The sequence below is a fragment of the Trypanosoma theileri genome (genome assembly GCF_002087225.1).
Source record: "Trypanosoma theileri isolate Edinburgh chromosome Unknown TM35_Tth_26_V1, whole genome shotgun sequence".
NCBI classification, from domain to species: Eukaryota; Euglenozoa; class Kinetoplastea; order Trypanosomatida; family Trypanosomatidae; genus Trypanosoma; species Trypanosoma theileri.
In genome coordinates, this window is record NW_021639868.1 from 91,118 (window position 1) to 103,523 (window position 12,406).

The window sequence follows — 12,406 nt, forward strand, 5'->3', positions numbered from 1 at the left end:
TTTACTGTGTATATGATTACGTTTCACGTCAACGGCTTTTCCCTTATGAAGTCCCTCCGTATCTGCTGCCATTGCTGCTTCAGTATTTTGTATGATTGCCATCAATGTGCGATCGGCAGATCTTGCCGCGAAGAAAGCAAGAGATGATGCCTCTTGAGGCATAGGCTTAAATGTGTTTATAAGGTGTAAGTAGAGCAGATTGATGGGGATTCTTGTGTTTACTTTTAAATCACACAGAAAATGCGAGAGAATGTACTATTCACAACCTTCACCGTCTGTTTCTCTAACGGATTCCTCTAATGAGTACATAGAAAGAGAGAGAGAAAAAAGAGAATAACGCATTTATAAAAAAAAAAAATTGGGGAAATAAAACGGTATAACGATATATCACAGTTAACATGTGAATGGTATATCATGCGCAGGCTTTCAACGGAAAAAAAAAAAAAGCAATCCCTCATATTTCACCAATCCCTTAGTATATATTTATATATACATGTACGTATACCTCCAATAAAATGAAAAACGAAAACAATAAAAACAATAATAGTAATAATAATAAAACAATTAAGAAGGTATTTTCTTACATGTATAAATATGTGTATAATATGAATGAATGAATGAATATAATGGAAATTATATTCATCCTATTATTTCTCTTTCCCTCCCCACCCACCCTACCCCACCATCCCATAACGCAGAAACTCACTTCACTTCATCTATAGTGTGAAAAGGCGGTATCCACTGCTGTGTAGATTCACGAAAAAACATCGCCGGTGTATAATTCCCCACAAAACACTGTTTTATCCACTCTCTGTATTGATCCATACTCACATGTGGACCATATAATACACCACTATTACTATTATTATTATTATTATTATTATTATTATTATTACTATTACTATTACTACTATTACTAGGCCGAGTAGCTGCTGTACAAGCATTATTCCCCTTATCCCCATGATGACCACGCTGTCTCTGTATATAGTACCGCAGAGCTGTATTGAAGTTCACATTTTCCCACAATTCACTCAACACAATACGGCCTCGGGGAAGAAAACCGGCCGCACGCAAGAGACGCCGCACTTCCCGCTCACGCCATTCCACTTTCCCGCTGAGCTCCACAATGATATAATGAATGGGTGGGCCATGCAGTAAATCCACAGTCCGCAGTACTTCCAACTCCGCACCCTCCACATCAAGGATAAAGAGATCTACCTTCAGTACACAACGGCGACGGAGAACCTCATCAAGACGAATACACTTGATACGTGTTAGTAAACAACGGCCCTGGGTAAGATGACTTATCTTACGGGATAGTGAGGAACTACCATGTGTTTCTCTTGCCCTACGACACTTTTGACGAAGATACTCTTGTTGCTCAGGTGAAAGAAGTTCCAGTATTTGTGAACAAGGTTTACAACCTCCATATGTCACATGTGTGAGATAGTGAGTGTGGTTTGAATCCTTAACAGAACTAGATACCCCTTTTATGTTATTAGCCTTTGATGTTGACGTTGACGGTACAAATGAAGTTAATGATTCTAGTCCCGCACATACGGCTCCTTCAATATATTCACTTCTTGGTCGAGCTGAAGCATAATACTGTCGATGCTCTGCAATACTTACTGGTGATGCCTCAATGAGAAGTCCACTCCAATTCATAAACCGTTCAAAAAAGTACGTTGAGGAGAATGACATACCATCAAAGGCACCAAGTTCTATAAAGAATCCATTAGTAACATTACCCAGAAACCTCTGAAGCATAATAAGATCTTCCATATGTTGACTATTGAAGCATTTGAGCTTAAATACTTCTCGAGCAACAGCAGCCTTGTCTCCTGTTAGATTATTTTCAATAATCCAATCATCGGGTTTTTTCAGCTTTGGTCCTTGGTATATAATCTCCTGTGTAATACGGGCAAGAGGATCCTCATCGTCCTTAAGAAAGTCAATTGTTCGTATAACGCCAATAATACTAATGAGAGCTGCGAGAAGTATGCAGCATTGCAAAAAGAGATGAATTTTATACCGCAAACGCTTTCCCCTCCCTTCCTCACTGTTTTTGGGGTTCATTATTATTGTTGTATGTATATATAAACGTTCTTTTTCTTTTTCTTTTTATCTCCCTCTCTCTATACATGCATCCATTATTATATATATAATAGATGAAGAATACAGCCAGAAGTAAAAAAAAGAAAAAAAAGTATCAACAGCACTTTAAAAAAAAAAAAAAGATAAAAACGAGTGAAACTTTCCACATAGAGAGAGGGAGTAAGAAAGAGATCGATAGAAAGTAAAGAAGAAAACCCCCACACCCACACACCCTTTTGAATCTAGTATACCATTATTGTCTACGATAGTAAGGTATCTAAGTGTTGTATTCGTTCCTGTAGAAGAGCATTCTGTCGTTCTTTCCGAACCAACTCACGTATAAATTCTTTATTCGTTCCATTAGAATAACTGTGGAGTTCATTCTTTCGATCTTTATTATTATTAATGACTTCCCTCTCTTGTAGTAAAGCGTATAGTTCACGCCGTGTCTCATTATAAAGTGCCCATCGTCGAGCTGTTCCTTCACTATTTTCACTATTCCTACTGGAATCTTCTTTTTCTTTTTCTATCCTCCGTTTTGGTGAATGTGTGAAATGTGTTTCCTCCACTGTAGTGTTTTTACAGACCTTTAAAAAGTGTGTGCGGCCTATTTTCTGAGTAACTGCTCTTGTCATGTGTAGTTGGGTCTGTAGAGAACGAATCTCCGCTTCTAATGTTAATAACAGCAATCGACGGTCTCTCTCACTATCAGAGTGGTAGTCTATGTTGATAGGAGATTTCTCAACGGGATTGTATCTTTTCATTCCCACAGGTTTGCCTTCTTCTTCTTCTTCTTCTTTTTCAAATGTATGCTTCTCTTTATTATTATTATTATTATTATTATTATTATTATTATTATTATTATTATTATTATTATTATTATTATTAAAATGAAGAATATCATTCCTATGCATTTCATCATCCTCTTGTACTTCATCTAGAATAATATTAGGCCTTACATCACGGGTAATATTCCTTGCCCGTGCGGCGTACTTTAGTGTAGAGAGTGTTTCCTCAAATGCCAAACAACTTGGTGAGATTGTGGCTAACATCACTGTCTGTGTATTTCCTCCTAGAGACTCCTTCAGTAGACGTGTTAATTTACTATCACGATAGGGCACATGTGCCTCTAGTGGTATAGGACTGTAAACGCCAATATCTGAAGGGTTGTGAGTATAAGCATGTGAAGATAAAGAGAAACGCACAGGCATCATCATCATCATCTTGTTCTTCTTCTTCTTTTGTATGTATTCTCGTTTCTTCGCTTCTCGGCAAATCGCTCCAAGTGCTTGGATACAATTTCCAAGTGCGAGAAGACTTTTATTGATATTGGAACCCTCACGAAGACGACTCGCACGTTCTTGCTGTTGTTGTTGTTGCACTGCAGAGAAACTATTCTTCTTCGTCACTCCTACAGTTGTATATACACTTCGTGAAAAGGAGTCAAATCCCGTTATTCGTTCACTACCCGCTAAATCCACAATAGAGAGTTTCGCCGTAAGCGATGAATACAACCCTAATGTATCTTCTCTTCTCTCTATATTATGTGAATAAACTATAGTTGTATGATTTTCATTCCCATCCACTATCTCTATAGGTTGTTTAATTGTAAACTGTACAATTGCATGACTTCTTGAACTAATTTCATTACTATTTGTATGTGCTTTCCTGCGCCGATGATTTCCATCTTCTAATAATTCTTCTAACTCTTGTATAGATCGTATACGAATACGTGTGAGATGTGGTACCTGCACACCCTTCACAGGATGTTCTATTATCTCCAAATCATCATAGCGAATAGAAGGTAAAGCCTCTCTAGTTGAGATACCTTCATGTTTAGATAAATTCTCTGATCTCACCATAGATAATGTAGAGTCCACTAATAAATCACGTAAACGTTCATTATATAATTCTAAAAAGGAGAGAAATATAATTGTTTCTTTCTTTTTGCATAATGTGTGGATACCACTATGAGCATTTATTCTCATCCTCATCCTCTCTCTCTCTAGTGATCCCTTCTTCTTCTCCTCATTCTTCTCCTCTTCCTTCTCCTGTAGAGAGTAAAGTGGTTTAAACAAATCGGAAGCTACAAGACTACACAATCCTGGAATATTCTTCTTTTTCTCACCAAAGACCGTATAACTTTTACCCGTTCCTGTTTGACCATAGGCAAAGAATGTACCATTGTAACCCTTCTTCGCCGCAAACACTAATCTCTGCACAAGTCTAGTGTAGATTTCTTCATTTTTGGCACTAGGAGAGAATACCTCATCAAAGTTAAAACGCCGAACACCATCTTTTCTCATCAATAGATGCTGTAGGTCTCGATACTCTAAATGCTGTTCCTGCAGAAGTGATAATGATGATGATAATGATAAAGAAGAGGAAGAAGAAGAACCACTACTATTATTATCCACCTCAGTGTGTGTTCTCCATAATGAACTGAAATCACTGCCGCTATTAGGATCAATAAGAATCACACTTACCTGTGATTTCTCTGCTGACTCTGTTGTTGTTATTGTTGTTGTTGTTGTCTGGGTATTTGGAAATAATGATGATGATGATGATAATAAAGATGAAGAAGGGGAGGAAGAAGAGGATGTTAGTGTACGGTTTAAAAGCACACAGTGATGATGGGTATCACTTCTCTGTCCATACCGCAGTTGAGATATTCTCTTCTCTTCTCCATGTAGACAGCGACAACGCACAGCAACAAGGAAGTTGTTTGGATTACTTCTCTCATACAACATTCTTCTCTCTCTCTCTCTTCTTGACCGCTGCCCAGTAGAGAAACTAGTACCTTTAACCCGTAGAAAAGAAAAAATGTTGTTATTGTTGTTGTTGTTATTGTTGTTTAGAAGAAGAAGAAGAAGAGAAAAGAAAAAAAAAAGTATGGGAGTAATAAACCAATAGTAATTAAAGAATCATTAAACGTAAAAGGGTGAAAACAGAAAAAAAAAAAAAACGAAAACCAATGGGGTCATGAGATAAACAGATCAGCAGATAACATTGTGGAAACGAAAAAAGAGAAAAAAAAAAAAGAAAAAACCCTATGAAACACAAGGTTTCCCCCCTCTAGGAAGAATAATAATAATAATAATAATAATAATAATAATTAAAATAAAAAAAGAAAAGAAAAAAAAACACAATAAAAAAGGGACTAAAACATAACCTCCATGAGAATTGCAAAATAAAAAAAAAATGATGATGAATAGCATGTTTCTTGTTTTTTTTCTTCTTTTTTTTTCTATCGTTCTATCGTTCTTCTTCTTGTTTTTGTTGTTTTCGTCATTGTTCTTGTGGATTAACGCTATTCCTGAAATAGATTGTTATTAGCCCATATTTGATATTTACATGCAAAGAAAAGAAAAGGAAAAAAAAAAACGCCCAATAGTTGTACGCACGAGAAAAAAAAAGAACGTTCAAAAACAGATATATATATATATATCCCCCATTTTCTCCAGTCTTAGTTGACATCTAATAATAAAAAACTAATTGAATTACATATTTGTTTTTTTTTTTTTTCCATCTCGAGAAAGAAATAAACTTTTGCATTTCTCTTTCTTCTTCTTTTTTGATTACTTTTTTCCTCTTTTCCTCCCTTCCTTCCTATTCTCTTTATCTTCTTTATCTTCTTCTTCATTTTTCTTTCTTTCTACGCTCTCCTCTCTCTCTCTCTCTTTCTCTCTCTCTCTCCTTCTCTCTCAGTATCTCTATGCAAGAGCGGCGCTATTGGCCTCACATGCTTCTTGAATACTTCGAGCCAACTGACGCGGTACAAGAGTGCCTTTTAACCCCACCGTTACTAATAACGGTCTCGTCTGCACAAGCCGCAGCAGCGCAGCCCCACCAGCGAGAGAAACAGGATTATTAGAGAGATCCAAATACCGTAAGGAGGCACCAGAATCTGTCATGAGTACATTGACAAGATCAATCACCTCATCATTCTCCAAGTTGTTGTGACTTAAATTAAGATATTCAAGTCCAACATTCCCTCGTAATACTTGTAAAAGTGGTAAAAGACCTTTAGGACCAATATAGTTTACAGATGTATCTATACGACTCACAGATGCCCCATGTGTATCTGGAAGCAAACGTAAAAGCATACTATTAGGTCTAATGCCTGCTTGACGACATAATGCAGCGTATTGTTGACTCATACCTGTAGTAATATTGGAAATACACTCCCATTGTGAATCCTGAGATGTATGGGGCAAGTTATCTACGGAGGATCCTGAACTAATAGCAGGAAACGGCATAGAACCATCATCACTTTGTCGAGAAGGTTCAGGGGCACTGGATAAACGCCGGGGAGATGCAATAAGACCAGGTACCTTTCGATGTAGTGTATATCTTCCCCAAGGTAGTCGTGAGAGTTTATTACTGTACGGTCCCTGTTGTTGTTGTTGTTGAGGTTGCTGCTGTTCTTGCTGTTGCTGTTGTTGTGTTTGTGTTAGTTGATTATCTTCTTGCCGAAAAGGGAAACGTTTCGTCCGTGTTGAGGAACGAGGAAGCGATGGTAACTGTTGTGAATAAAGAGGGTCTGAGTCATTACGTAGAGCTCCCCATGAGGACCTTACAACAGCATCTGTGAAGGAATTAAAACTCATAGGTGTTCGACTCTGTATATTTTCTCTACTTCCCTCACCCAATTTCACATCTTTCATTTCAGATTCTTTCATACGATTTAATTCACGATTATTCCATCGTTCTCTGAAAAGTTGACGTAATACTTCAGCCTCACTACCACCTTTACGTCCAAGTACAGGGGGATTGTTGTGACGATCCTCGAATAAAGGTCCAAGGGGTGCAGCTTCTTTTTTTTCATTATTTGCAGAAGCCGTTGTTGTTGTTGTTGCTTTTGCGGATGTTCTCCTCTGGGATACGTTTGGCTTCAGTCCTGCGTTAGGAGAAGAGGAAGAAACAACAACAGCAGCAGAAGAAGAAGAAGCCGCATTTTCCGTTGGGATCGCAGAGAAACGTCTAGGAAGTGGTAATGTTTTCCTTAAATTATCTCTATCCTCATTTGATACTGCCTGAGAGGCTTCTTCAGATAATCGTCGTTTCGCCGCATTCCCCTTTGATTGTTCCTTCTTGTTTTGTAGAGCAATTTCCGCCTGACGAATATCTTCAAGCATGCTTTCAAGACTTTCCAGATGTTCACGTTCCTCATCCAAGACTTTTTTAATACTGTTGAAAGATGGACAATCTGTATGATGTCGGTTTTCTTCAATAGGTGAAAGATTCACTAATGGACTGTGTACAGAGTTAGGTGACTGTTGTTGTTGCTGCTGTTGTTGTTTACATTGGATAGAACCTTGTGTAGTTGGATTCTCTTTTAAAGGTCCACGTGTTATCATCTCTTTTCCCGCTCGAGTATTGGATGAAACGGATTGTACATTTCGTTCTCCTACAGCTGGTAAAACAGCTAAATTGCTATCTAATGATCGTTTGGGTTTACGCTCTTCAAATAGTTTGTTCGGTGGTGGAAAACTGTTCATAATTCCCCCTGTGGGACGAATATTTTGTATATCATTCTCATTCTTTTCCATTCTTGTCGTATCAACATTTGATCCAAGTCCTGTTTGCATAAAATTCCTTCTTGTATTATTATCAACATTAAATGTTGAATGCTGAGAAAGAGGAATGTTACCATAATTTTTATTAGGATTTGCTGTTTCTGTAGATTCTCCTTCCTTTACTTTAGAAGATTTTGAAGTATATTCTGAAGATATTGGCGGTTTGGTCGTTGTTTTTGTCGTCTCCGGTGGCTTTCTCTGTACGGATGGAGTACTTTCTCTTATTGATTTTGTCATTTCAACGGATTTCCTCTTCTCTTGTGAAAGATACTGTTCCTGTGGCTGTAAAACTGGTTTTTCACTCACAGTGGTAGGGAGAAGACTTTCCGTATCATCTAATACTGGTCTTCTTTCCATAAAAGGTTCCTGTGTATGGAATTCAGATACCTTTGCTGTTGTTGCTGTTGTTGTTGTTGTTGTTGTTGTTGTTGTTGGTTTCTCTACATTCGGCATTATTTCCAAAGATTGAGTACTCTCTTCACGTGAGAATGCCGCATCCACAGCAGAAGTAGGACTCGGTGTTTCTTGTATAATGGGTTTTAGTAAAGGATAAAGAGAGTAACGCTCTTCTGCCACAACATATGGAATATCCTCCACTAACAGAGAAGCACGTTCTTGTAGACATTGAATAACACTTGCGGTTGGTTTCTCTTCTCGAACCATATCGCAATACATCGTGAAAAGTGATTGAAACTCAACATCGGTTTCGAGTTCTGGAATATTTCCAAGCAAAACCCCATCAACCCGACTTTCCAAAAATGGAAAAAGTGTCATCATTCGTACAGTTAACTTATACACATCATCCGCAATGGACTCCACGATAGCAGCGACGGCATCTTCTGCTAGTGCGATGGAACGATAACTCCGCATAACAGAGGCATTTCCACGCACAGCTCGAAGGCGATTCATAGCAGTTTCAAGACGCGGATCCGAAAGGTTTAGATCTTCAAGGAATACACCTGAAGAAGGCGTTTCAGGTAAAAAGGGGCACATTGTTTTGATTCTTTCCACACGCTTTACAGCCGCTTCAATGGCAGCAGTATTTCGCACAGTTGGCTTCTTATTAACAGAAGTAAATGTGCGGTTCGCGGTAGATGTTGGTCGTTCCTTATCTTTAGTTTCTCGTACAGGAGATGTACTAACTATATTATCATCAATCCTCCTCTTCTTTTCTGTATCATAGCGTGATGGATGGCTCGCGGTAGGTGTTGGTCGTTCCTTATCTGTAGTTTCTCGTACAGGAGATGTACTAACTATATTATCATCAATCCTCTTCTTTTCTGTATCATAGCGTGATGGATGGCTCGCGGTAGGTGTTGGTCGTTCCTTATCTACACTTTCTCGTACAGGAGTGGTACTAACTATATTATCATCAATCCTCCTCTTCTTCTCTGTATCATATCGTGATGGATGGATCGCGGTAGGTGTTGGTCGTTCATTATCTGTGGTTTCTCGTACAGGAGATGTACTAACTATATTATCATCAATCCTCTTCTTCTCTGTATCATATCGTGATGGATGGCTCGCGGTAGGTGTTGGTCGTTCCTTATCTACACTTTCTCGTACAGGAGTTTTATCGTATGATCTCTGCTTAACACTTTGTAAATTCAAAGCGGGTGAATAGTTCTTCACACCACGCGATTGATCCTGTCGTAGACCCAAAAGTGAAGAAAGAGATTTTTCTGTTGCTTTTTCCACTGATTGTGGACGTTGGGAGGAAGTTTGACTAGTAGATCGAGAGAGATGATCCTCAAGTGAAGACTGTAGATTCTTTGAGTTACTGTTCAAAGGCCATCGTGATGATGATGATGAGGATGTTGGTCTTGGTGTTAATACACGTGATTTCAACAAATCCATTGCGTTTCCATCCATGGATGTCTCTTGTGTAGAATGATGGTTACTTCCTGTGGGAGATACCACCTTTGGTGGTGCCCATCGGTTTACATACTTTTTACCTGTAGAAGCAAATGTTTCTTTTATTGTAGTTGGCGCTACAGTAACGGGTGCGGAAATGGTTGGAACTGTACTGCCGCTGCTGCTCTTTTGACTGGATATCTGTAAAGCAGATGAACTTTCCCGTCCACCGGTAGTGGCACTGGATGGACGCAAATGAAGAGACTCCGCACGTTGTTCCTCTAAAAAGCGTGCAATATAAGCCTCTGGATCTAATCCTTTATCGTATTTATTAATGACTTTACGTCCAGCACGAAATGCGATGAGGCGATCGGTTAATGTAGAGGCATTAGATGCACTGCATCCACCACCAAAGAGTGCTTTACAACGTGTTGACGTCATCTTTACATTTGCATGTACCACCGCCTGTTCTAATGCTTTCTGTGCGGTTAATATTGATTTTTCCAGTTTGCCTTGAATTACCTGTAGAAGTGATTCAATCTGCACAGCAAAGGCACCAGCACCTGCGGGTTGTATGAAATCAGTAGAAGAGCTTTGTACGGTTTCCCGCATCTCACGTAGTCGATGAATATCTAAGTGTGCAAATTCCTCTTCACTGGAAAAGTAAAAGGTATACGTTTCTGTTAAATTCCGCGTCATATCACTTAATTCATCACATCTCTGACTTACGGTATAGTAAATATTATCCCATAAACGTTTAATCGTGGTATCTTCCATCAGTAATTCCCGTAAGAGTGGTCTTTTCACACGTCCTATAGTAGGTACAGGTCTTTTCGTCATATGACTAAGTGTAAACTCTGGGACAATACTCCATATGAATTCTTTTTTTATTCTTCGCATAATACGTTCATGAATCTCTGGTGGTGATGGAGAGAGAACCACACTTCCTCCCGTGTAGGACCAAATCGCCTTTACTGTAAATAACGGCCGCACACCCATTCCTTCATGCCCCAGAAACTGCTGATGCATACACCACAATATAAACTCCACCACTCCACGAACCACAGACTCAAAGGCATTTTCAAATAATACCACCAACTGCATCCAAATAGATGGGGAATGTACGGTATAACTCTCATCTGTTAAATATGGAAAACGACCATCTCCAAGTTGATCTAATGCCAATAACATCTCCGTCTGTGCCGCACTCACCACATCCCCCACACGACGTACAGCCGACTGCAATTCCACATCCCATTGCTCAAATGATGGCATATGTATACGTATTTCTTCCCCAACAGCACCACCACCTCCACCAAGACGCTTTGTGGTTGAAGGAACACCAATAAAATCCATCCATCTCCATCCACATCCACAAGTGGAAGAACGGCAGTGATCCTCTTCACGCAGTACCCCACCATTACCACTCCGTCGATTCAAAAAAGTTTTCCAACTCTCTCGTTTTTCCAGTAGAGCATTATGATCACCATCACCATCCCTATCTCTATCAGCATTATTATTACCAGAAACCACCCCAGCATTACCACTCATATTGACATTGCCTTTACCACGATCTCCTACTACACCATTCGCCGGTGTTAATCTGCACAGATTCGCAAGCGATCCCTGCACAACACCACGCACAAGTGCTTTGAACTCCGACACCTGTTCCACCAACTCAGAAGTCGGGGGAGTCACAGAGGCGGGATGTACACAACGGCGTGCAAGATCTGTATACACACACCGCTCCCGCGACTCAATCCACATAAGGAGAGCATCAATCCCAACACCCTCTTTACAAAGACCAAAACCCATACCAATACCAATACCACTATTATGAGAGCCAACACGAGGATCCGTGCGCCGCGACTCGCATTGGCGCCTCACCGCCTCAAGCACCACCAGTTCATAAATAGGATTCATGGCACTCATTAAACCGCTTACTTACACACACGCACCCAGAAGAAAGAATATGAAAAAAAGAAAGAAAAAAAAAACGATACAGCAAAAACAAAAAAAGAGAGAGAAGGGGGAAAAAAGCAGAAACCAAATAAAAAAACATAAAACCCTCTCTACAGAACTTCATTTTTTATTTCTCTCTATAAGGTCTTCACACAAACAAAAAGAAAAAAGACCTGTAAACAACAATACAAAGAAAAAAAAAATAACAGAACACAAACTCTAAAAATGCTGATAGAATATGCTTTCCTACTTTGGTCAAAAGTAAACAAATAAATAGAAAACAAATAGACAAACAAATACTCTATGAAGTTCCAAATGATTCCAAAACACATACTTATCATCAAACGATAACACGCAATAAACAAAACATACAATCAATTCTCTATACCGCCGAAAGATTACCCGGCAGGACTTACAAAGTGGCAGATTCTAGAGTCCCTTCCTCTCCAGAACCCTCCGCGTGGAGGGGATAAGGGGGAGGGTGGGGAGGAAAAGAAAAAACCAAAATCTTAAATCCTTTCTATTCGATTAAAACCGAGACTCTTTGACTACAACAAACACAAAGGAGAAAAGGTAAACATAACTCAAAACCAAATTATAGTAGACCAAAACCGGATACATATTCTTTTCACAAGCTCCTAATAAAAATAACGTTTTAACCTAAAAAATAAAAATAAAAAATAATGTGCGTAAAATACTGACCAACATAGCCTGCGACGCTCCAACACAGAGGGACACACAGACCACGCTGCTCACTGCAACATCACGAAGGTGTGTGAGGCAGCAACAACAGCAGCAGGCAGTCAACACCCGCAGTGGTCACCCAGTGGAGAGCGCCACCTGCTGCAACATAACGCAGCAGCAACACTATTCATATGAGGCTAGTAAGAAACAAGTCACATCATGCAAAGAGAAGG

The 12,406-nt window shown here is 39.3% G+C and overlaps 3 protein-coding genes across 3 annotated transcripts; all 3 read right to left on the reverse strand.

Moving 5' to 3' along the window:
- Positions 1 to 702: 702 nt before the first annotated feature.
- Positions 703 to 2,076, reverse strand: TM35_000261320 (putative methyltransferase; the record flags this gene model as incomplete). Its single annotated transcript, XM_029027869.1, has 1 exon — positions 703 to 2,076. One exon carries the CDS (start codon positions 2,074 to 2,076, stop codon positions 703 to 705), a length of 1,374 nt encoding a protein of 457 aa, XP_028880746.1.
- A 278-nt stretch (positions 2,077 to 2,354) lies between these two features.
- TM35_000261330 (dynein heavy chain) lies at positions 2,355 to 4,844 on the reverse strand (the record flags this gene model as incomplete). The annotated part of the gene is made up of 1 exon (XM_029027870.1): positions 2,355 to 4,844. The coding sequence occupies one exon, from the start codon at positions 4,842 to 4,844 to the stop codon at positions 2,355 to 2,357; it is 2,490 nt and encodes an 829-aa protein (XP_028880747.1).
- A 963-nt stretch (positions 4,845 to 5,807) lies between these two features.
- On the reverse strand, positions 5,808 to 11,459 carry TM35_000261340 (uncharacterized protein; the record flags this gene model as incomplete). Its single annotated transcript, XM_029027871.1, has 1 exon — positions 5,808 to 11,459. One exon carries the CDS (start codon positions 11,457 to 11,459, stop codon positions 5,808 to 5,810), a length of 5,652 nt encoding a protein of 1,883 aa, XP_028880748.1.
- Between the last annotated feature and the right edge of the window lie 947 nt (positions 11,460 to 12,406).